Source organism: Pseudopipra pipra, chromosome W (genome assembly GCF_036250125.1).
Source record: "Pseudopipra pipra isolate bDixPip1 chromosome W, bDixPip1.hap1, whole genome shotgun sequence".
Taxonomy (NCBI): domain Eukaryota; kingdom Metazoa; phylum Chordata; class Aves; order Passeriformes; family Pipridae; genus Pseudopipra; species Pseudopipra pipra.
The window spans coordinates 40203147-40228280 of NC_087580.1; the positions used below are offsets into that span (position 1 = coordinate 40203147).

The 25134-nt window shown below is 53.7% G+C and overlaps 3 protein-coding genes across 3 annotated transcripts in view; 2 read left to right on the plus strand and 1 right to left on the minus strand.

Annotated features, from left to right (window-relative positions):
• LOC135405248 (zinc finger protein 271-like) overlaps positions 1 to 25134 on the minus strand; it is a 774083-nt gene that overhangs the window by 379360 nt on the left and 369589 nt on the right. The window lies entirely within an intron of this gene.
• On the plus strand, positions 5030 to 9055 carry LOC135405502 (oocyte zinc finger protein XlCOF19-like). The gene is made up of 2 exons (XM_064640204.1): positions 5030 to 6218; positions 7311 to 9055. Exon 2 carries the CDS (start codon positions 7448 to 7450, stop codon positions 8330 to 8332), a length of 885 nt encoding a protein of 294 aa, XP_064496274.1. The 5' UTR covers positions 5030 to 6218; positions 7311 to 7447; the 3' UTR covers positions 8333 to 9055.
• Positions 23926 to 25131, plus strand: LOC135404705 (olfactory receptor 14C36-like). Its single transcript, XM_064639446.1, has one exon. The coding sequence runs from the start codon at positions 23977 to 23979 to the stop codon at positions 25129 to 25131; it is 1155 nt and encodes a 384-aa protein (XP_064495516.1). The 5' UTR covers positions 23926 to 23976.

A 25134-nucleotide genomic window follows, 5' to 3' on the forward strand; every position in this document is an offset into this window, starting at 1 on the left:
CACGGGATGAACTGACCATAACCCCCACTCCCATCTCCCTGGGACACCGGCGGGGGGGGGGGGGGTGGAGGTGGTGAGAGGAAATCAGAGATGAAGTGAAGCCCGATGATTTTTTAGGATTTTATTTCCTTCCCGTTCTCCTGCTCTGATTTGATTGGTCACAAATTCAATCATTTCCCCAGGTCGTGTCTGTTGTGCCCGTGACAGCGATGGGTGAGTGACCTCTCCCTGCCCTTATCCCAACCCCGCAGCCTTTCCTTCTGTGTTCTGTGCCCTGCCTGGCTGAGAAGGGCAGTGAGGGAGCGGCTTTGGTGGCCCCGGGCCCCCAGGCAGGGCCACCCCAGCCCAGGAATCCTTGCAAGAATTCCATCGGGCTCCCTCAGAAACGCCGGCGCACGGCGGGTCCGGCTGCGCGGGCAGGCGGCCCCAGAAATACCAGCTGGGCACAACAGGACAGAGCGAGGGGGCAGGGGGTGCTGGGGGGGAAATCTCCTTCCTCCGAGCTGGCAGGGAGAGGAGGAGGGAGAACCTGGTGCCGAGTAAAGGGGAGAGGAGGAGGGATGAGGCTGGAGCTGTGGAAGGCGCCGGAGGCGGCCGGGGGGCGGCCGGGACTTGGCTTTCCACATCTCTGCGGGGAAAGGAAGCCAGTCCCTGGTTTCTGGGGCTGTCCCCCCTCCCAGTTTGTTGGGTTTAACACCAAAGTGCAGCAAAGCCCCGCCCCAGGGCACAGCCGGTCCCGGGACAGCCCCGGCGGGCGGGCGGGCGGGCGGAGGGCGGGGCCGCGCCCTGATTGGCTGCGGCGCGGTCAGGCAAAGCGTTGCGCGCGCAGAGCGCCGTGGTGGTTGCCGGGAAACCAAGATGGCGCTGGGCCCGTGCATGCATTGTAAGCTGGCTGGGCCTGCGAGAGAGCGGGGTTCTGGGGATCCCCTCTGGGGCTGCGGGGAGCGCGGCTGTGGGTGGAAAGGCTGGAGGGCTCGGGAGGGTTTAGCCGAGGGGTTCGGGGGTTCCCGAGGGTCAGAGCGCGGGGCCTGGAAGCCGCCCCGGGGGGGGAGGGTCTGATCGAGCGCCCTGTCTGCACTGCGCAGGCGCGCCGGCGTTACCCGCCGGCATTACCTGCGACCCGCCAATACCCCTCCCGCCACAGCGCCCCCTGCCGGCCCGGCGGCCCGACCCCAGGGAAAGGGGATCCCAGTGACCACCTCCCAAACCCCAGAGACCCCCAACACTCAGCACACAGACACCCCACGGGGAGGGGAGCCCGGGGGTCCCCTAAAGCACAGCAGTGGGTTCCGGGGGTCCCCAGACCCCAGGGGAGTGGTCCTGGGGGTGCCCCTCAAAGTGCAGGGGGAGATGTACCACATCTGGGTAAGGGGATCCCAGTGCCCCCAGTATAGCCCAGTGACCTCCCAGTGACCCTCAGTACGGCCCAGTAACCCCCTCAGTGACCAGCCAGTGTGTCCCAGTGACCTCCCACTGCCCCCCAGTATGGCCCAGTGATCCTCCAGTGAGCACCCAGTAATCCCCTAGCATGGCCCAGTAACTTCTGAGTGTCCCCCGTGTGTCCTGGTAATCCCCCAGTAACTCCCCAGTCCCTCCCAGTGCTCTTCCAGCATCCCTCCGTAACCCCCCAGTCCCTCCCAGTGCCCCCTGGTTCCCCCCAGTGTGTCCCAGTATCCCCCAGTAATCACCCAGTACCCCCCAAAGCCCCCCAACTGTCCTGAACGTGTCCCCAGATGCCCTTGGCCTTTCTGTGAGCATGGGAGGGGGCGTTTTTGGGGTCAGAGGGTCCAGGGGGGGCTCCTGGGGTGAGATGGAGGGTTGGGGACATCAGGGAGGGGTTTGGGTATACTGGGGAGAGTGGGGAAGGGTTTGTAGACAGTGGAATTGGGGGTGTCAAGAAGGGAATTGGGCTGATGGGGAGGCCCTGGGGACATTGGAGACACCAGGAGAGTCTCAGGGTCTTAAGGGGGGAAATTAGGGACACCAGGAAGGTCTTGGGGACACCAGGGAGGTCTCAGGATTCACCTGAGTGTGGTGCTGCCCCTCCTCTGTACCCGCAGACATCATTACCCCCCCCCAAATGTCCCCTAATCCCCATTTTCCCTTTAGTCACCTCCCCCTACAGATCCCTTTGCCCTCCCAACACCCCTTTTAACTCCCCTAAATGCACCCAAAGCCCCCCAAAACCTCACAAATCCCCATCCAACCCCTCCCCCCGATCCCTCCAAATCTCTCCCAGCTCCCCCTAAAATCCCTTCCAACCCCCCCCCCCAAAGAGGAATCACCTGGCACCCTGGGACAGGAACACAGTGGGCTGTACTGGGGGCACTGGGCTGTACTGGGAGGGCACTGGGGGGGGCTCAGATGTCCCACGACAACGTGGCCCAGCTCCAGGAGAGATCCGGGGAGCAGTGAGGAGGTACTGGTCTGTCCTGGTCTGTCCTGGTCTGTCCTGGTTTGTACCCCCAATCCCCAAAGCCCCTCCCCAGCTCCCCCAAGACCCTCCCGCACACCAAAGCCCCCTCAGGTCCCCCCAGTCCCCTGACTTGGTCCTGCTGCCCCTTGAGCATCTGCAGCTGCTGCAGAAGCAGGCATTTCATCAGCAAATGTGCAGGTGACACCAAGCTGGGGGTGTGTTGATGTGCTGGAAGGCAGGAGGGCTCTGCAGAGGGACCTGGCCAAGCTGGATCCATGGGCTGATTGTAAGGGGATGAGGTTCAAGCAGGCCAAGGGCCGGGTCCTGCCCTTTGGCCACAAGAAGCCCCGTCAGCCCCCCGGGCTGGGGCCAGAGTGTCTGGAGAGCAGGCAGGCAGAAAGGGAGCTGGGAGTGGGGATGGACAGGAAGCTGAACAGGAGGCAGAGTGTGGCCAGGTGGCCAAGAGGGCCAATGGATGGTGGCCTGTGTGAGGAAGAGTGTGTCAGCAGGAGCGGGGAAGTGATTGTTGGGCTGGAGTGAGCGCTGGTGAGGCCACCCCTGGAGTGCTGTGTCCAGCTCTGGGCCCCTGAGTTGAGGAAGGCCCTGGAGGGGCTGGAGCAGGTGCAGAGAAGAGCAGCGAGGCTGGGGAAGGGAGTGGAGCACAAGTGGTGTGAGGAGAGGCTGAGGGAGCTGGGGGTGTTGAGGCTGGAGAAGAGGAGGCTCAGGGGAGACCTCCTGACTGTCTGCAAGTCCCTGCCAGGAGGTTGGAGCCAGGTGGGGGTGGGGCTGTTCTGCCAGGAAGCAGCAGTAGGACAAGAGGGCTGGGTCTTGAGCTGTGCCAGGGGAGGTTTAGGTTGGATATTAGGAAGCAATTTTTTCCAAAGAGAGTGATCAGGCCTTGGAATGGGCTGGGCAGAGAGGGGGTGGAGTCAGCGTCCCTGGAGGTGTTGAAGGTGAGAGTGGATGTGGCCTCAGTGCCATGGTCTGGGAAGCACAGCGGGGTTGGATCCAGGGTTGGACTTGATGATCTCAGAGGTCTTTTCCAATGTGGCTGATTCTGTGATTCTCTGATTCCCATTGCTGTGGCAGCACATGCTTGAGGCTCTATCCCCAGGGTGATAGAGATGTCTGTCCATATCTATCTCCAAGGTTAGTGTGTAAATGTGTGGTGTTAGAAAAGCAGGCTGAGTTCTGGGATGGTTGTAGAAGGAGAAAGAAGCCCAGAGGCCAGTGCAAGCAGGCAGCCCTCAGCTTGCACCTGATGTCCCCTCCCTGCAGGTTCCTGTCCTTGAGCCGAGGCCCTGAGGTGAGGCTGAGAAGTGGCGCGGAGGTGAGCCCAGAGCTGTCCCTGAGGTGAGGCTGAGAATAAGTGCAAGGCAGAGGTGCTGCTGAGGAAGGAGAACCCCGTGGTGGGGAAGAGGTGAAGGTGCCCATCCCTGAGCAGGTGCTGTGTCCATCCCCTGTGTGCCAGGTGAGCTGGGGCTTTGCTGCAGAGCTGCGGGCGCTGATTTGAGTGGCTGCAAGTGCTGAGATGGTGGGCACCCAGGAACACAAACTGTGGGGGGCCAGGTTGTCCCTGTGCCTTCCCCTGCAGGCCCTGGCTGTCCCTGCTGGGCCCCTGTCCATCCCCATCAGGTCCCTGCCCGTCCCCCCAGGCTGAGCTCCCCCCAGGAAGTGCCGTGGAGCTGAAGCTGCTGCCATCCCCCCCCTGCAGCCGCTGCCCCAGCCAAGGGAGCAGCAAAGGCAGGGCCAGGAGCAGAGGCAGCAGCAGGGGAGCCCTGGGGGACCGGGAAGCTCTTGTGTGGGTCAGGAAAGAGGCGCTGGGCACGAGGCCGGGGCTGTGCTGAGCAGGCCCAGCCCTCACATCCCCCCAGCCAACGCCGGCTGCCCGGGGGGCTTGGGAGGGACCCCCAGCCCGTGTGCCCCACACTGAGCTGGCAGAGAGAGAGCCAAGGGACAGGGTCACTTGCCTTGAACCCTGGAGAGTGAGGGGGGCTGGAGAGTGGGGGGAGCTGCAAGAGCCCTGAGAGCCTGGAGATGGGGGAGCTCGGGCCTCCTGTGCTGAGCCAGTGGTCGGGGCCGTGCTGTTGGTGCCAAATTACCCCTGGTCAGGCTGAACCCAGAGCCCACCCACGTGTCAGGGGGCCCGATCTGCTTCCTGCTCTCATTGCCCTGGGGCAGCCTCTGGTGTCCCCTTCCTGTGGGGCTTTTTGATTGCCTTGGGCACAGCCGTCCCTTGTGCAGGGCTGAGCCCTTGGTGGCACTTCAGGGTGGACAGGAGGTGTTTTTTGGGGGTGCTGGGCTGGGTTGGTGGCAGAGCCCCGGCGGTGGGTGGGGGGATGCGGGTCCCCCCCATGGTGGGGATTGGTGTTGCTGGGTCAGGCCCCGCCGGCTCCATTGTCAGCCCGGTGCTGATGGGGGGGACACAGCGGGTTTGGGGCCCCCCGGGAGTGCCGGGGGTGGGTGTGGAGCCCGGGAGCTGCCAAGTTTGGAGGGTGGAGCGGGGCGATGCTGGAGCTGGGGGACCCCCGGGAGCCTGGAGGGGGGAGCACGGAGAGGGAGGAGCCCCAGGACCCTTGGGAACCTGAAACGGGGGGGTGCGGAGAAGGGGAAGCCTGGACAGTGGGGACCACTGGGATCCCTGGGACAACAAAGTGGAGAACCTGGAGAAGGGGAATGTCTGGGAACTCGGCATCCCGAAGGCGAGGGTCAGAGGAGAAGGGAGCCTTGGGACCCCCAACACTCCCAGCATCCCTGAGTGGGACCCCCAGCATCTCAGAAAGGGAAGCAATTCCCAACACCAGAGGGAAGAGACCAGAGAGGGGTAACTCCTGGGAGAATTTCTTTGGGTTAACCTTCATATTTTGGAGTAGTTTTTTAGCTGAATCTCAACTTTTTGCACTTTGGGTGGGCGAGGGTTTTCTTGCTATTTCTGAGAGGGTTTTTGCCTGAATCTCTGAGGTTTGGGTTTTTCTGGGCTGAATCTTGGTGTTTTGAAGGTTTTTATGGTCACAGGATGCCCGGTGAGTTCTAGAGATGGACTTGGGCAGGAGGAACCCCCAAGCCAATGCACTCAGCCCTTGTTTTCCCCCCATCAGGATTTGTCCTTCCCAAAGCTTGGGCGGATGGAGGAGGAGGCTGCGAGGAAGAGGAAGATGCCTTGGGCCCCCCAGGCAGGTGAGGAGGAAGTCAGTGTCCCTTTGGGCGGGTGTTGTGCTGGCTCTGTCAGCCGAGCATGGCCCCGGCTGCAGGACAACCCCGCTGGCGCCGCCGTCCTGCTGGGGCCGGAGTTGGGGGGATGTCCTTGGCCTTCCCTGTGGGCCGGAGGCAAATCCCCTCCCTGTCCTTCTTGCTTCCTGCCCCAGGCCCCGAGCTGAGGACGGAGAGCCCGGAGGACAAATCCCCCCGTGAGACCCTGGTGGGAGAGGCCGTTTTGAAGGGCTCCCCGGCGCAGGAAGGCAGCGGGGAGGAAAAGGGCCGGAGATCCCCCCGCAGGAGGGGCTCCAAAGCCATCCCAGGGGGTTCTGAGGAGGAAAGAGCCAGCCTGTGCCAGGAAGGTGGCCAGAGCCTGAGTGGGAGCTCTGACTTGGTGGTCCCTGAGCAGCCTCCCAGCAGAGAGAAACCCTTCAGGTGCTTGGAATGTGGGAAGAGCTTCAGGCAGAGCACCCACCTGCTCCGACACCAGCACATCCACACTGGTGAACGGCCCTACACGTGTGGGGAATGTGGGAAGAGCTTTAGCCGGAGCTGCCACCTGATCCGACACCAACGCATCCACACCAGGAAACAGCCCGGGAAAGCGGTGGGAGAGGGGGGCTAAGGGGAGGGGGGAGAGCATGAGCGGGTGTGCGATGGGGGCGCCTTGGTGTCCCCATGCCTTGATCCCTGGAGAGTGGGGGAGGCTGGAGAGAGGGGGGAGCTGCGAGAACCTGGACTGGGGGGAGCTCGGGCCCCCTGTGCCGAGCCAGCAGTCGGGGCCATGCTGTTGGTGCCAAATTGCCCCTGATCAGGCTGAACCCAGAGCCTGCCTATGTGTCAGGGGGCCCAATCCACTCCCTGCTCTCGTTGCCCTGGGGCAGCCTTTGGTGTCCCCCCGCCTGTGGGGCTGTTTGATTGCCTTGGGCACAGCCGGCCCTTGTGTGGATCCCTCCTGTGGTGGGGGTTGGTGTTTCTGGGTCAGGCCCCGCCGGCTCCATTGTCAGCCCGGTGCCGGTGGGGGGGACACAGGGGTTTTGGGGCCCCCTGGGAGTGCTGGGGGTGGGTGTGGAGCCCAGGAACTGCTGAGTGTGGAGGGCAGAGCGGGGCGATGCTGGAGCTGGGGGACCCCCGGGAGCCTGGAGGGGGGAGCACGGAGAGGGAGGAGCCCCGGGACCCCTGGGAACCTGAAACGGGGGGCATGGAGAAGGGGAAACCTGGACAGTGGGGACCCCTGGGATCCCTGGGACAACAAAGTGGAGAACCTGAAGAGGGGGAATATCAGGGAATGTCGCACCCTGAAAGCGAGAGAGAGGAGAAGGGAGCCTTGGGACCCCCAGCACTGCCAGCATCTCTAAGTGAAACTCCCAGCATCCCAGACAGGGGAGACTCTCTGTACCCCAGAGGGAAGACACCAGAGAGAGGGAACTTCTGGGAGAGATGTTTTGGGCTAATCTTCATATTTTGGAATATTTTTTAGCTGAGTCTCAACTTTTTGCAGTTTGGGGGGGCAAAAGTCGTCTTGCTATTTCTGATGGGGTTTTTGCCTGAAACTTGGTGGTTTGGGTTTTTCTGAGCTGAATCTTGGTGTTTTGGAGGTTTTTATGGACACAGGATGCCTGGTGAGTTCTAGAAATGGACTTGGGCAGGAGGAACCCCCAAGCCAACGCGCTCAGCCCTTGTTTTTCCCCCCCATCAGGATTTGTCCTTCCCAAAGCTTGGGTGGATGGAGGAGGAGGCTGCGAGGAAGAGGAAGATGCCTTGGGCCCCCCAGGCAGGTGAGGAGGCAGTCAGTGTCCCTTTGGGCGGGTGTTGTGCTGGCTCTGTCAGCCGAGCATGGCCCCGGCTGCAGGACAACCCCGCTGGCGCCGCCGTCCTGCCGGGGCCAGAGTTGGGGGGATGTCCTTGGCCTTCCCTGTGGGCCGGAGGCAAATCCCCTCCCTGTCCTTCTTGCTTCCTGCCCCAGGCCCCGAGCTGAGGACGGAGAGCCCGGAGGACAAATCCCCCCGTGAGACCCTGGTGGGAGAGGCCGTTTTGAAGGGCTCCACGGCACAGGAAGGCAGCGGGGAGGAAAAGGGCCGGAGATCCCCCCGCAGGAGGGGCTCCAAAGCCATCCCAGGGTGCTCTGAGGAGGAAAGAGCCAACCTGTGCCAGGAAGGCGGCCACAGCTTGAGGGGGAGTTCTGAGCTGGTGGTCCCTGAGCAGCCTCCCAGCAGAGAGAAACCCTTCAGGTGCTTGGAATGTGGGAAGAGCTTCAGGAAGAGCTCCAACCTCCTTACCCACCAGCACATCCACACTGAGGAACGTCCCTACATGTGTAGGGAATGTGGGAAGAGCTTCAGGCAGAGATCCAGCCTGATCCGACACCAGCACATCCACAGTGGGAAACGGCCCCACACATGTGAGGAATGTGGGAAGACCTTCAGGGACAGCTCCACCCTCTGCATCCACCAGCGTATTCACACTGGGGAACGACCCTACAAGTGCTCAGAATGTGGGAAGAGGTTCCAGACCAGCTCACATCTCCTGAAGCACCAGCGGACGCACACGGATGAGAGGCCCTTCCGCTGCACTGACTGCAAGGAGGGCTTCAGGCGGAACTCCACCCTCATCATCCACCGACGCATCCACACCGGGGAGAGGCCCTACAAGTGTGTGGAGTGTGGGAAGAGCTTCAGCCAGAGGTCTAATTTGAACAAACACCAACGGACCCACCAGTAAGGGAAGTCCTAGCAGTGCCCCAACTGCAGGAAGAGCTTCGGCTGTAGGACTGACACGCAAAAAAGGTTTCAAAAGGTCTTTGGGATTTTGAGTATCTGCACTCCAACATCAGTTTATTCTTTTGAATAAGTGTAAGTTTAACCTCATTTTAGTCTGAAAGCCAAATTCACCACTACCCCATTCCCTGATAACCGTGGGCTGATTCTGACAAGTGAGGCAGAAATTACCCACTGCCCAGCAAAAACCAGTGGGGCCAGCCAGTGGTCTCTGCCCTGGCAGCCCAGTTTCCCCAGTCTCATCTCAAAATGACCAGTTACACTGAAGCAAAGAGCACTGGAACCAGTGCAACAAGCCCCAGTCTGACTTTGACACCTGCCCACATGTCCTGTTTTCTGCTGCTCTACAGACTTCCTTCTTTAAAATACAATGGAAAAATGAACAGTTTTTGGGGTTGTTTTGGTTTTGGGCTTGGGGTTTTTTTCCCTCCCACTGTTCTCATTAACCTCATTTCAAATCTATTTCGGTGTTTGAAGATGAATTAAAATTTTGAATGATTTTTAATGTTAATGCCTTGACCAAAGTATCAAAACATGAAAAATACAAAAAAACCCACACCACAAAGCTGTCCATTTTTGTCACAGTCAAACACTCAGAAGTACTAACATAATCACAGTGAAAACCCCATAAATAAGACCATTAAAATAATTTTAATATTTACATATTAGTATATTTTTAATAACCTTAACATAAGGAAATTTAATTCCTGACATCAGCTTTCCCCACCTCTCAAAAAGGTAATTTAGTTACATCTTAGTCATCCTTGAAAGGCTCTTTCCAGTTGGGTTGACCTCTGCCTTAGGCACTCATGAGATCTGCCAAAACCAATTTAAGGGCAAATTTCCCCACCAGGTTCAACCACATTGGTTGTACCAAAAACTTTGCAAGTAACCCCACAATTTTCATCTTAAACTCTTCTCTCAACCCTGTAAAATAATTAGCAGTAAACAGACCTGATAATGTGTTATAATTAAGAATTTCTTGTTCTCAGAGTTATTCATACATCAAAAAGATGCCACAGAATGGCCAAAATATTAATAGCAACTTCTACACTTTGGAAATCTACATTTGTTTTTTAAAGATTTCACAGTGGTTGTTTCCTTAGGAATTCAGGCACATTTTACTAACAAGTTTCAATAAAGTTACAAAAACATCTTCCTCCACTAAGACACAGGCAGTCATCCTAACCTGAGGTAGGCACTGAAAAGCCCAGTTTTTTTCTTAGCTGTCATGAGTCTTTCATTCCTTCTGTCACATCAATTAGGCATCAGCCCATTTTTCAAGCTGCTGTTACCTACCAGCTCCTGGTTTGGTTTCCAAGCCCAGTATTTTGGTCATGATAAAATCAGGGACCTGGGCAGTCATGTCAGAATGACAAAGAGTACTGACCCTCCCTGCCAAGGGAGACAAACCATTCCCAACCTCGACCAAAGGTTCAAGGCAATGATTCTGAAACAAAATTTACAAAGTTTTTCTCTTCAGTTTTTTGCTGCAATTCTCTGTTGCTCTATTAAAAGACCACAGTAGTGAAAGACAAGTCCTTATAGCCAAACCCAGGGCTTCAGCCACTTGAGGTCTATTGAAACCTTCTGTTCCTCAAGTGTGAGACTGAAATCCAACACGTACAACACCCACGCATGAGACACCAACACACTGACCAAGTTTTCCAGAGTGAAATCTGAGACTTCAACTTCAAAACTGAGGTGACCTCCCCTGGAAACGGAATTGCCTCCAACAGAGGGAGCTGAATGGACAGAATGAGACTCTGAACAAACCAAACCTCAAGGTCTACCTCTCAAAGTCCATTAAAGCAAGGTTTTAGTCTCAAAGACACATCCCTGGTAACTTTGACACTGCAGGAAAGAGCAGACGTGTCCTTTCTGGCCAGCAAAGTCCATCATGAGTTCCTGTCAGAGACTGCACAGAACATGAGTGCCCTGGACAGCCCTAGTTCTGCTTTTACCACATCAGATGTTCTGTAAGCACAGCAGTCAAAGCACAACTCACGTAGGTTTGGGTATTTTTAGCTAAGGCTGTTTGCCAGGTTTCTCAGATTTAGAGAGGAATTCCCGGTAAGATGTGACTTTATTCACAGATGCACTCTTTTTTGGGTGTTAGTTTGAAATAATAAACTTTTTTGCATTGAGCAAAATATGTCAACTTCAATAAAGCTCCTGGTGTTTTCAAGTATTTTTCCTCTTCTCTTAAAAAAATGGAAAATAAAAATCAGTGCTTCAACTAAACATTATCTACGCTCACCAGAGAGGGCAATACTGGATCTTTCAGGATCCACACATTTGGATGCTTTTGCAATTGGTGCTTGAAGCAACTTCTTTTGTAGACAAACTGTTGCATTAAGTAAATTAAGGCTTTCACATTCAGCCCCTTCCTTTAGGTAAGGATTATAAAGCAGAAAAGGATGGAAGAATTACTTGGTGTGTAACTGAAAGGCCAAAGTCTTACTCGAGAAAACAAATGTGACAACAGCTCATTTACAACCCAATGAGAAAACAAACAAAAATGCACCCAGAAAGATTCAGGAGTCATATGAAGATGAATATAAAAATGGAACATGAGTCACATGTTTTAGAGATTCGAGCAGATGACTGGGGGCTAGAAAGGTGTCAGGAAGAGTTTTGAGGAAGAGCTGGAAGCCACAACACAGTATAACATACCTGGCACAAACAGCACAGAATTTTGCTCAAGGACTTTTACCCAACCAGTCATCTGAATCTTTGGAAGAAAAATATCCAGTGAGAACCTTTAAAGAAAAAATGGAAAAACAAAACCAGGTTTGTCTGAAAACAAGGTACAGACAGATCTCACCTACAGTCCTAATGTTCTTGACTGACAAACTTGCTGAAAACACAGAAGGTGTCTTTCAATTCATAAAAATGTTACCTACACTACAATAACAATATTCTATCTTTGCCAAGCATCAGCCTTTGTGTTCCCAAAACCAAGAAAGAGGCCCAAAAAATCTCCTCTACAAATACCTGAAGTCTCCTGTTACTGCTGTTACTGTTGTCAAATGTGAATTCTACAATATCCCCAACCATTAATGCTACAAACTCATTAAGTACAAAATACAATCAAAGTTTAATGCAGGTTCTCACTGGTGAAATGGGACATTTAATGAAATGGATTTATTTTCCAAAAATACAAGGCATATGTATCTATATACACAGATTATAAAAATTACAAGCCACTTCACAAATAGCCTTGTAGAGAGCAATGAGGTCCCCCCTGGGCCTCCCCTTCTCCACACTCAACAAGCCCAGTTCCCTCAGCCGTCCCTCAGCAGACATGTTTTCCAGAGCCTTCCCCAGCTCCGTTCCCTTCTCTGGACACGCTCCAGCCCCTCAAGGGCCTTTTGGCACTGAGGGGCCAGAACTGGACACAGCACTCCAGGTGGGGCCTCCCCAGTGCCCAGCACAGAGGGGCAATCAGTTCTCTGCTCCTGCTGGCCACACTCTTCTCCACAAAGGCCACGATGCCCTTGGCCTTCTTGCCCCCCTGGGCACACTCTGCCTCATATCCAGCCGCTGTCAAGCAGCACCTCCAAGTCCCTTCCTGCTGAACAGCTCTCCAGCCCCTCTGCCCCAGCCTGGAGCGTTCCAGGGGCTTGTTGGGAGCCAAGGGCAGGCCCTGACACTTGACCTTATTGATCCAGCCTGTCCAGATCCCTGTGCAGAGCCTTCCTGCCCTCCAGCACATCTGCACTCACACCCAGATCAGTCAGTCTCCCAGACAGCACAAAGTCTGACCACCAGCAGTCCAGGGTGTCAGTTCTGCTGCCCCCTCCTTCCTTCACTCAGAAAGGAAAACTCCATCATTTTGGGGTCTCTGTGCCCGACGACTCCGATCACCACATCCCCCACCAGTCACAGAATCATGGAATGGTTTGAGTGGGAAGGGACCTTGAAGACCAACTTCTTCCAATCCCCTGACACTACACCAGGTTTTTCTGAGACCCATCCAGCCTGGCCTTGAACACTTCCAGGGCTGGGGCAGCCAGAACTTCTCTGAGCAACCTGTGCCAGGGCCTCACCACTCTCCCCATAAAGAATTTCTTTTTAATATCCCATCTAACCCTGCCCTCTCTCAGTGTGAAACCATTCCCCCTTGTCCTGTCACTCCAGGCCCTTGTCCAAAGTCTCTCTCCATCCTTCTTATTGGCTCCCTTCAGGCTCTGGAAGGCCACAGTTAGGTCACCCCAAAACCTTCTTTTCTCCAACCTGAACAATCCTAATTCTCTCAGCCTTTCCTCACAGCAGAGCTGCTCCATCCCTCTGATCATCTTGCTGCTCCCCTCTGCACTCGCTCCATCAGGTCCATGTCCTTCCTGTGCTGGAGCCCAGAGCTGGAGGCAGCTCTGCAGGGGTGACAACATTACAGCCATGTGTGTTCCAGCAAGGACACTGTGGAACCTCCTGGAACCAAGGGGTCATTGTGAAAATCCAAGGCCTCATGAAATCAGAGGAACCCTGGGACACTGTGGAACCTCATGGAATCAAGGGTTCATTGTGCCATGAAAAGCCTCATGGAACCAAGGGAGCCCTGAGACATTTCGGGACCTCATAGAATCAGGGGACCATTGTGATACTGAGGAACCTCGGGAACCAAAGGATTCCTGGGACTTTTCAGAACCTCATGGAATCAAGGGGCCACTGTGACACTGCAGAACCTCATTCAACCAAAGGAACCGTGGGACAATGTGGAACCACATGGAATTACTAGGTCACTGTGACACTGCAGGGCCTCATGGAACCAAAGGATTCCTGGGACACTGCGGAATCTCATGGAACCAAGGGGCCACTGTGATATGTGGGACCTCCTAGAACCAAAGGAGTCCTGAGACATTTTGCAAACCCATGGAATCAAGGGTCCATTATCACACTACAGAGCCTTATGAAGCCAAATGGACCCTGTGACTCTGTGGAACCTCATGGATCTTGTGGCCATTCCCACACTGTAAAACCTCAAGGATACTCTCAGGTTCCCATTATTAAAAGACGCCTTTGCCCACATTCAGCTGCAAAGGAGACCATGTGCCAAAGTCAGCAGTCCAGGTTTGATTTAACAGTAAAGATGAGGGAGAGAGAAAGAAAGAAATGGAAAGAGAGAGAAGAAGGGGTGATGGGAAGCCAGTGAGAGAGAGACAGAGATGAAGTAAATGTATCACACCATGTAGATCCCTGAGGCTCCCACCGGTCCTTCTTCACCCTGCTCTGCTCGGTGGAGGGTCCCCAAGTTGTGTTTCTGGGCTATCACTTTTATACAGCCCAAGCCCCAGGTATTTAGGGGGTAGATGCTGTTCCCACAGCTTGGGCTGGCACGTCTACAAGGACTTGCTTCCTTTCCCACAGCTTGCCACAGTGGGAGTTTTCCCGGTGTGCTTCCAGTCTGCAGGTGGGAATCTTTGTCTGGATGGGTTCCCCAGACCTGCCTTACCAGCCCTGGCTTCCTGTTGGGGCTGTCTGCTCTTTCCCACAGTCTGCACAGTGCAATTCTGTCCTGGGGGCTACTTCCAAAGCTTCACCTCCCTTTAGGCCTTGGAATTAAAGGCCTTCCTCTTTGCCACCAGTGCTTATGTGTTGTGGTGCCTTATGGGATTTTCCTGCTTTGACAGTGTTTTGAGACAGTTCAATGTGCCCTTCAAGTCATTTCATGTGCACACACACAGCAGTCTCACCAGTGTCTGGCCCTCCAAAGAACACAAGACCTGATGATTTGTAGCTCCCACTCCAGTGGTTGGCACTTGGACCTCCCTCCATACCCAGAGCTCAGAGCTCCCTTGTCCCAGAAAGTTTAAAGAGATTGTGCCTCATTCTGCCAAGACAACCCTTGGAAAAAAGTGTCCCTCTGTGTTTCCTGGGATAAGAGCAATCTATTGTCATCTTCAGAAAGCTTGGAGAGGTCCCAGAGATCTCCCAGGAAGGAATTTGGAGTCTCAAGCACATGACCCGTATATAGAGGCTGAGGACTCAGGGGTCAGTGGTGCAAAGATTGAGGACAGTAGAGGAGTAGCCTGAGAGGTCTGGAAGGGGGGTGTCAGAGCTGGTGGAGCTTTTCTTCCTGTCAGAAAACAGCCTAAGAAAGAACTAGTGCCACCAAGGGCAGCTGGGGTGGCCTAGACTGGGGACAAGAAGTCAGAAATTTCCCTCCAAGGTCAGTGTTGTGGTGCAATATGTCACAAAGCAGGAGTCTGGATGAGCCCAAGGCTTTGTGTGTGCAGGAAGAGCCAGGGAGGACGCAGAGATGTCAGTGCAGGAAGGTGCCAGCCAGGTGGGGCAGCCGGGGGGATGACGACAGCCTGCAGGGAAAGGGGCAGGGCATGGACACCGTAGGACAGCCTGGGCTGGAGAGGAGACAGGGATGGGGAGAAGCTGAAAGGCCCTGACACAGCCACCTTCTGCAGGCCTTTGGCCATGGCTGCTGTCTGTGCCCCTGATGCCAGGAGGAGGGGAGTGCCCCTTGCAGCCCTGGGGCCTCATGGCCTCCTTGTCCCTGCTCAGCAGCCTGGCAGGTGCCACCCCATGGTCCTGCCCTTGGCATCGCACATTCCACATCCCAGTGCCCCAGGAAGAGCCCCGAGGAATGAGGCAGGGACAGGATCTGCCTTCCCAGGGGCTGGGGGTCAGGGCTTGGCCTGTAGGATTAAGTAAAGTAGTCAGTGTTTATTCAGCATCAGAGCCACCTTTCCTGTGCTTGTCCATCCTTGTCATCACTGTCTGCAGTTTTTTGCTCTAACTGGAACCTGGGGACACGTTCTCAGTTGTGTCCCTCAGTGAGATTCATTAGCACTACAAGAAACTTCAGTGTTTCAATCTCATTTTGAGTTCTTGAGAAGTTGTTTGAATTTTCTCTCAGGGACTGAGTCTCATGTAAACAACATCAAACCCCCTGAGGGTCATTAAATGCCTGGGGCTGTTGCTGTGCTGCTGAGCTGGGCCGGGCTCCTGGCACACAGGGAGCTCCTGGCAAGCAAGAAGAGCTTCAAAGAGACAGCTCTGCCCAGGAGCAGCTCCTCTGCACAGCCCAGCAGGGCTGAGGGCACTGCCAGGGCAGCTCAGGGACACCAGCAGGGCACACACACAGCTTCAAGGGGCTCAGCACTGGCAGGATGGCTGAGAGCTCCCTGCAGGAGGAATCTTGGCAGGGCTGCATATGGTGAGTCTGTGGCTGCAGGGCAGTGCAGGGGCAGCTCCTGGAGGCATCTCCTAAAGCTGGCCCAGCCCCAGCTGATGGGATGGGTGAGCAGGGGCTGTTTTGGGGCACTTTGGTAGAGCTGTGAAGCCGGGGGTGCAGCCAGGGGTGCCCAGGGCTGTGGGGCAGAGCAGGGTCCTGCAGCCCAGGGCGCTGTGCTGGGCAGGGACTCTGCTGCCTGCCAGGGGCAGCTCTCAGCTGGCACGGAGAGCTGCTGCCAGGGCTGGGGCAGAAGGGCTGTGGGCAAGGAGCAAACCTGGCAGCTGAGGGAGGATCTTTTCCATGTCTTGGTGTTGCAGGGTCAGACCAGCTCACAGCTCCAGACCACTACACCATATTGAATGGAGAATTTCTTGAAAGCTCAGAAAAGACAGAGGCTACAGGAAAGGAATTAGTCCTGATGGGTGTTTCCTACTTAGGCATTGTAGCATAGACATTGTTCTCTCCGTTCAGGAGGCTGCACTGAAATTCAAACTCTTTTACTCTCAGAGATGAATATTTCAGGCAGGATCACAAATGAGCACAGGATCCTGGACAGTGCTGAGCCTTCCCTTGGGGGTGGGTGTAGCAGGGGACCCTTGTATAACAAGGAAATGAATGAACTCCTCGTGGGTGGTGAAACAAAGAGAACTTTATTCAAAATTCCCACTCTTATATCCCTGTGTACCCTGTGACTTCTTCAACCAATAGAGTTATATGTTCCCTCGGGCCCATCGCCCTGGCACATCCCTTGTGCATCCAGACACGCCTCCCATACATCCCCTCTCTCAAATATCCTAAAGAAGTCACAAAAAACAGTGCAAAAACAGTGTAAACAACCAGAACATTGTAAACTACCAAGCTTCGCAGCGACCCAGCACATTGCTTTGCTCAGTTTCTTAACTCTAATATAAACCTTTTAAAACCTTATATTCCTATAGGGTAGTGCAACTTGGATGACTATTTTATTAACTTGGGGCCTTTAACCCAACTGTGTGTAAATTATAACTTTTATTAACCTAAGGGTTTTTTAATAACTGGGGATTTCAAACTTTATTCAAGAAACAGGCTAAGCATATCAAAACTCAATTCTTTCAGTGACCTTGTGGTGTAGGTAATGTGGTTTTGTGAGGTGTTCTGTGTTTTTATGTTTTCCAGTCACACAATTCTCTTATTCATTCACTCAACTCACACACGACGGCCGTCATCATTCATGCACAAACATACACACACCAATATTTGCAGTTTGCTTGTCACCACATTGGTCATTAACGTAAACTGAAACATAACATAACTGTTTTTAAACTCCTGAGTTATCTGGTTCCTGCAGCTGTGATTGTGTATCCAAATAGGGCTTTACACACCTGGAGGGAATCCACTTCAGTTCTTTTCCTGTTGCCACACAAGCGTAACCTCTCCCCCAAGTCATAAGATCTAAAGGTCCTGTCCACTGTCCCGAAATCAAATCTTTTACCATGACTAACGGCCTGGGAGAGGCAAACGCCTGAGATTTGTGCTGCTTCTCATATCTGCTTCTTTCAGCACTGTCACAATTTAAAAAATTGATAACATATGTGGCTTTCCACAAACGTTCTTGTGGACTACATAGCTTCTCCCCCCCTCTTTGTTTTATTAGCATCTCTTTCAGTGTGCGATGTGCCCTTTCTACAATTGCTTGTCCCGTAGGTGAGTGTGGGATTCCTGTAATATGTGAAATTCCCCATTCTGATAGGAAATTCCTTACCTTTTCAGAGACATATGCTGGTCCATTATCACTTTTTATCTGTTTTGGAGTGCCAAGGGTAGCAAAACAGCTTAGCCAGTGTCTTATTACATCCTTGGCTTTCTCACCTGTGTGTGCTGTAGCAGTGATGTACTGTGAATGTGTGTCTACAGTTACATGTACATATTTCAAGGGACCAAATTCTGGGATATGTGTAATATCTGATTGCCATATTTCATTGGATACTAACCCCCTGGGGTTAGCACCTTCCTGAGATGGCATGGGGGTGATTTTTTGACGGTCTGGACAAGTCAATATGATATCTCGAGCCTGATTAATTGTAATTTTGAATTGTCTCTTTAGAGAGTGTGCATTTTGGTGGAAAAATGAATGGGACAATTTTGCTTGCTCAAGGGTCCTAGGTACTGTGTTGAACATTGCTGCTTTGTCAGCTTCCCGGTTCCCTTCAGCTATTGGCCCTGGCATATCAGTGTGAGACCTGATGTGCATTATATAGAAATCAAACCTTCTGTGATTGACAAGGAACCAAATACAACGCATTTCAAACAACAAATGAGGGTTAGAAACATCCCGAAGAAATGAACATTCTCGACGTGAAACTAACCCTGCAGCATAACAAGAATCAGTGACAATATTAACAGGTTGTTCAGAAAACTTTTCCAAGGCAATACGAATAGCAGCCAGTTCCAGAACCTGCACAGAGCATTGGTTCATGATCTGTACCTTTTGTTCCCATTGTCCTGTATCAGGATTCACCCAAGTCACTGCAGCTTTCTGTGATCGTCCAGATGCATCTGTAAAAACTGTGAGGCCTTTTATTGGCTCACTTCTGCATCTAGTCGTGGTTCTTAAAGGGAAATTACCGATTTCTGCCCAAAGTTTGTGCTTAGGGAGGTTAACTGAAATGTTACCATCAAAACCTGCTAAGGCAGCTTGGAACTCGGCATCCTCAGCCAGCATCCAAGCTAAATTGTCCTTCGTGGCTGGAATGTAGATGACCGCTGGATCCCTTCCATCCAGTTCCTGTAGTCGAGCTCTGCCTTTAATAACAAGCTTAGCAAACATTTCATTAATTGTCCATACAGTTTTAGGTGGGGTGTGGGGCAGAAATAGCCATTCTAGAACCAGCAGTGGGTCCTTTTCAGTCTGGTCCCACTGAAACAAGACTGCAAATGGCTGATACCTGCTGGGAACTAAGGCCAGGCAGATTTGCAGTTCAGGATCTCTCCTTCTGCTCTGCCTAGATTCTATCGCCTTGGCACAAATGTCTAAAGCCTGTTTGGCCTCTGCTGTCAGAGCCCTGTTAGACGTTAGATCAGAGTCCCCCTTTAGTAACACAAAGAGAGGGTGTAGCTCCTCTGTGGTTAAGCCTAGAATAGGCCTTAACCAATTAATAGCTCCCAGGAGTTTTTGCAACTCATTTAAGGTTAAAGTGTCCTTTACCTCGAGCTGCAGTGGCTGTGGGGAAATCTGTTGCTGCGTGATCCTCCATCCAAGATAGCTCCAGGGCTGCGATCGCTGGATTTTTCTCTGCTGCAACCTGCAAGCCTGCTTCTTGGACAGCATCAGTCAAGGCAGTAACAACAATTTGCAGTTCATTTTCTGTGGCCATGCTTATTAAAATATCATCCATGTATTGGTATATTATTGCAGAGGGGAAACGCTTTCTGATGGGTTGAATAGCATTTGCAACTACTGTTTGGCATATGGTTGGACTGTTCTTCATCCCCTGAGGGAGAACAACCCAGTGATATCTTTGCATAGGCTGTTTAATGCTGGGATGGAAAATGCAAACCTTGGGGCATCCTCGGGGTGCAGGAATATGGTAAAAAAGCAATCCTTTAAATCAATTATTGTCAGAGGCCAGTTCGCTGGGAGCATCGCAGGTGAGGGTAATCCTGGTTGCAATGCCCCCATAGACTCAATGACTGCGTTTACTGCCCTGAGATCCTGAATCATCCTCCATTTGCCAGTTTTTTTGGGAATGCAAAATACAGGAGTGTTCCAGGGACTATTTGTTGGCACAATGTGTCCTGCTTCTAATTGTTCCTCTACAAGCATTTTTAAATGTTCAAGCCTTTCTTTTTTCATGGGCCACTGGTCTACCCAGACCGGCTGGTCACTTTTCCAGACCAGCTTAATCAGTGCTTGGGACGGCTGACCAATGGCCCCTATTGAAAAACCTGGCTGCTTGCAGGAGATATTTGCATTACTGTGCCAAACTGTGAAAGTATATCACGTCCCCACAGAGAGCAAGGGATTGGAGCTATGAATGGAGCTACCTTTGCTAATTGTCCCTCCGGCCCCAAGACAGTGAGTATTTGAGCACTCTGTCTGGTTCTTTGTGTACCTCCTACCCCTTGAATGGTTGCAGCTGGGCAAACAGTGGGCCAGTCAAGTGGCCATTCGGAGTCCTTTATGATGGAGACATCGGCTCCCGAGTCCAAAAGGCCTGTAAATCGGTGCCCATTAACCTGGCACGTCATGAGCGGCTGTGTGGCTGTGATGGCTACTGCCCAGTAAACTTGTGGGTGTCCCGTGCTGCCAAAGGCCCCTGAACCCCGCTCCCTCCCCCCCTCCCCTGCAGGCGACGCACTGTAGAAGGGGATTAACTGAGCAAGCTTCTGTCCTTTCGGGATGAAGCAGGGGGGTGAAGGGGTCCAAGCCATTATTAGAATCTCACTATGAGAATCTGAATCTATTACACCTGGCAGCACAAACAAACCCATTTTGGTGGTGGAGGATCTTCCAATCAGCAGTGCATGTACCCCTGGATTAAGGGGACCCCAACACCCAGTCGGGATTAGCACTACCTCAGTGGAAGTTATGAAGACTGTGTCCCTGTTGGATAAGTCCAGCCCAGCGCTGGCTGGGGTGGAGGGGCACAGATCGCTGGCTGGGGTGTAGGGGCACAGAGCGCTGGCTGAGCTGGGGGGGCGCAAATCGCCAGCCTGTTCCCTTGTGTCGCATGTGATTGCTGTATCGGGGCGTGCGACAGCGCCCCTCGCCTCCAGTTTTTTGGCATCCTCCTTGCTTTGGGTTGCTTTCGAGGTGCCACTGCTAGAGGTTTCTGAGGGCAGTCCCTTTGGAAGTGGTCGGGGGCCCCACAAATGAAGCAACCTTCTCTGGGTCTGGCCCCCTGCTGTGTCCTTAACTGAGTACTCAGTGCTACTGCTAGTAAATCTGTTTGGTGTGTTAAAGAACTCACCCCTTGGCAGGCACGAACTAATTCTGAGATGCTACAAGTTTCCCTTTTAGGAAGGGTTTGCAGAACTCTTTTACAATCAACATTAGCATTTTCGAAAGCCAGTCTTCTGCTAAGGATTTCTCTGGCTTCCTCATTTTCAATCTGCCTATCCAGAGCAGATTGCAGCCGATCTAGGAATTGTGTGTAAGGTTCTGTTGGGCCCTGCATTATTTTTGTAAATGACAAGTTTGTGTCTCTGTCTGATGTGGGTAGTTTTCTCATTGCCCGCATGGCATGTTTTGCTATGACTTCGTATACTTCTCTATTGTACTGGGTTTGTGCATCTATGGAACGATAATTCCCATCCCCTGTGAGTTGGTGTGCTGATACCCCTGCTTGTGGGTCATTAGAATAAGCGGAACAGATTTCTCTAAAATCGTTCAGCCATACATTGTACTGTGTGTTAGGGAGGCTTATTTGTAACAGGGTTCTCCAGTCATGAGGCATGAAGATGTATGTGGAACTCAGCGACTCTAAAAATGCAAGCGTGTTAGGGGATGATACACCAGTTTCCCTTATTAGCTGTCTCAGTTCTTTGGTTAGTTCATGTGGCAATGGTTGGAACCTGCGGCTTTGACGTGGACCGATAATTACTGGACATGCTTGTATAACTTGTAAGTCCCCAGTACGCAATGACTCTTCTCTGCATAAAGCCCATCTATCAATTGTACCCTCTCGGTATGTCACTTCATCCCTTGCAGGCGGAGCTATCCCGAAATCCCCCTCCTCCTCCCCCCATTCCTCCCATTCCCCCCCCCCCGCAGCTTCGGCGAAAGCGGCTGCCTGTGGGTGGGCGGTGGTGGTGGGTGGGGAGTACGGCGCAGGGGCGGGGAAGGATGGGTCGGTGTCCGTATCGCGTGGCGGGCGAGATGGTGGTGCCCACCCCTGGGCGTGTGCTCGGCGTTCATGCGCGGGATGGGTTGGCAAGTAAGCTGGGTTAGCCCCCCCCACTCCCGTCACGGGACCCCCTGCTGCTGTCCCACTGACTGGAACCTCGCATCTGGGGCCCCGCTCCCTCCCGCCGGTCCATGTCCCTTGGGCTCCCGGTTCCCTTCCCCGAAGTTGAATTGTGAACGGCTCCACTCCCTCCCCCCGCCGCGCTTTGTGTGTTTAAACTGCGGCGCGTAAAAGTGGGGCTGCTGGTTGCAGCATGAGTGGGGGTGTATGAGTTCGTCGTTCTTTTATGGGATCTGCTTAATGCAGTCATTATAGCTTGCCAGGCTGGGTAAGAATGGTTTGCTTGGGAGTCTCCTCCCTGAGCCTTGAGTTTGATAAGATTGCCTATTTTGTCCCATATGTGAATGTTGAGGGCTTCAACCAGAGGTAGTTCTGGTACGGCTGCCTTAATGAGTCGCACCAACTCTGATAATTCAGCCCTTGTAACCTGAACGTAATAAGGATTCAGCAGAGCAGCCAGTGCTTCTGTGTCCCATGATAGTTCGGTGGGGAAGAAGTTTCCCATGTTACCTTTGGGTCTCTGCGTTGCTAGCGTGCGCTGCTGAAGAGGGTCTGTCGGTTTGTTGATTTGTGTTGGCTCTCTGTCGGCTGGGCTGTGGAGACCCGGCGGCGGCGGATGATGTCCCGGTGCAGGCAGCAAGCGGCAGCGCAGAGCAGCGGCAGGCATGGGCAGCTGTAGCGACGGGCGCGGGGGCTGGCTGTAGAAGCTGCGGCTTGGGGCTGCGGCAATCGGCGTGCGCGGGCTGCAAAGCGGCAAACGAAGTGGCGGCGATGGCGGCGGCTTCTCAGTCACGTGGTGGCGGCTCGGCGTGGGTCCAACTCTGTCTCCGGTGAGCGCAGCGTCCGCAGAGGCAGCGGCGACGGGGCACGGGGCGCGACCCGCGCAGGCGGCAGCAGTGGCGGCTCCGGGGGCTCCCGTGGTTCGATGGGCGGCGCGGGGATCGGGGCGCACTGTATTGGAAGGCGCGGCACGGCGCCTCGGTAAAGCCCGCGCGGTTTGAATGCAGCGCAGGGCTTTTTTTCCGGCAGTGCTTTTTAAGCACGCCGCAGGGACAGTCAGCGGTGGCGAGCAGGCGGGGAGCCACGGCCAGTTTCTGCTGGACAGAAAACTGGAACGGGGACTCCGCGGGGGTCAACGGTGGCTGGGGTTGCTAAGACGCGGCAGCGGCAAGCCGCTTCTTGCACATGGTCCACAGCAGTCGGTAGCGGAGAGCCGCTTTACCAGATGACCGACACTCAGGGGACTGACAGGCTTTTCCCTGACGATCTTAAGGTGCTCTGCGGCCCAGTTCTCCAAGCTGCAGGCACGCTTTCGCCCAGGGAGCAGTCTTGGGCATGCGGAATGTGTCCCAGTCAGACTCACCGCTTTTGATGTTGCATTGACCCTCTCCGCTCTCTCTGGTGGCTGCTTTGACCTCTCGGTTTCTTCTTCAACTTCTTTCTTCTCTTCTTCCGTGCACTATCCTAATATTTTTTGAGCTCGCTAAACTAACTGTCCGTCTCTTAGATGCCACTAAGAGCACGGTTTATTGACGTCAAGGTTTTTTGTGGTCAAGACTCCCGTCTCCGAAAAACCGAGATGATCCTGGAGTCACCAGCTGATTTCCTGATTCAGGATAAATATCTCGCTTAATATAAGCTAAAAATGTCCCTTTCGGATTGCCATATGTAGCAGGGGACCCTTGTATAACAAGGAAATGAATGAACTCCTCGTGGGTGGTGAAACAAAGAGAACTTTATTCAAAATTCCCACTCTTATATCCCTGTGTACCATGTGACTTCTTCAGCCAATAGAGTTATATGTGACTGCACATGTCCTCTCGGGCCCATCGCCCTGGCACATCCCTTGTGCATCCAGACACGCCTCCCACAGGTGGGCACTCTCCCGTCCCAGCCCTTGGCTTCCCTGCCGGAGGGCTCCTGTCCTGCTCTGTCCAGCACAGCTGAACCTCTGGGCTGGCACAGGGGACACTTCACAGAGCTGCCCTTTCAAGCAGCGCTGCCCTGCTCTCAGCACAGATCTTGGTGGGGTTTTTAAAGATGAGTCTGTGTGTGAAGTCATCTTCAAGGCAGCCCAAGGGAAAGTGCAGGGCAGACGGGAAACAGACTGAGAGGCACTGCAGCTCTCCTGGCTCTGCAATAAGCAATGAAGAGCTCAACCCTTCTGCCTGTCCTGTCTCAACACTCTTCAGATTGGTCATCAGAAAAATTAGCCCCTAAAAAAACACCCCACAGGTGTTATGACTGTAACCAAAAAAACCAGTCAAAATGATTTTAAGGATACTCTGTGCCTCTCTTCTGCAGCCCAAATTGCTCCAAGACAACAGAACAGGAATTGAACTTTTCCATCAAAGCTGCATTCCATGTGACATTCCCTGTAATCACGAGAGCTGTCCCAAACCAGCTCCATGTCTGCACTGCAGCAGAGCAAAGCTGAGTCCTTGGCAGCACATGGCCAGAGCTCCTGCTCGTCACAGCACCCTCAGAAAGCACCCTCAGAGCCTTTACTTGGAGGGGATTTCCCTGAAAACTGCCCTGGCTTTGCTGAGAGGGGGCTGTCTTAATTGTTCCCTGTGCTTTCCTTTTCTGAACAGACCCTGTCCTAAGGAACAGCAAATGTCCAACAGCAGCTCCCTCATCCAGTTCCTCCTCCTGGCATTCACAGACAGGCAGGAGCTGCAGCTCCTGCACTTCTGGCTCTTCCTGGTCATCTCCCTGGCTGCCCTCCTGGCCAACAGCCTCATCCTCAGCGCTGTAGCCTGCGACCACCACCTGCACACCCCCATGGGCTTCTTCCTGCTCAACCTCTCCCTCACAGACCTGGGCTGCATCTGCACCACTGTCCCCAAAGCCATGCACAATTCCCTCCATAGCACCACAACCATCTCCTACATGGGATGTGCTGCACAGGTCTTTCTGCTCTTCTTCTTCCTTGGAACAGAGTTTTCCCTCCTCACCATCATGTGCTACGACCGCTACGTTGCCATCTGCAAACCCCTGCACTACGGGACCCTCCTGGGCAGCAGAGCTTGTGCCCACATGGCAGCAGATGCCTGGGCTGCTGGGTTTCTCAGTGCTCTGCTGCACACAGCCAATACATTTTCCCTGCCCCTGTGCCAGGGCAATGTCTTGGGCCAGTTCTCCTGTGAGGTTCCCCAGATTCTCAAGCTCTCATGCTCCAAATCCTACGCCAGGGAACTTTTACTGTTTAGTGCCTGTTTAACATTTGGTTGTTTCATTTTCATTGTTTTGTCCTATGTGCAGATCTTCAGGGCTGTGCTGAAGATCCCCTCTGAGCAGGGACGGCACAAAGCCTTTTCTACGTGCCTCCCTCATCTGGCTGTGGTCTCCCTGTTTGTCAGCACTGCCACATTTGCCTACCTGAAGCCTCCCTCCATCTCCTCCCCATCCCTAGATCTGATTGTGTCAGTTCCGTACTCGGTGGTGCCTCCAGCACTGAACCCCCTCATCTACAGCCTGAGGAACCAGGAGCTCAAGGATGCCATGAGGAAAATGATGATCAGATGCTTTTCAGGAGTAACAACCTGCCTCTCTTCTGCAGAACACTCATTCTGTGACCCTTTACTGGCCCAGCCTGCTTTCTAAATC

Coding starts and splice junctions, on each gene's coding strand:
- LOC135405502 (XM_064640204.1), top strand. CDS start 7,448: ATGGCCCCGGCTGCAGGACAACCCCGCTGGCGCCGCCGTCCTGCCGGG.
- LOC135404705 (XM_064639446.1), top strand. CDS start 23,977: ATGGCCAGAGCTCCTGCTCGTCACAGCACCCTCAGAAAGCACCCTCAG.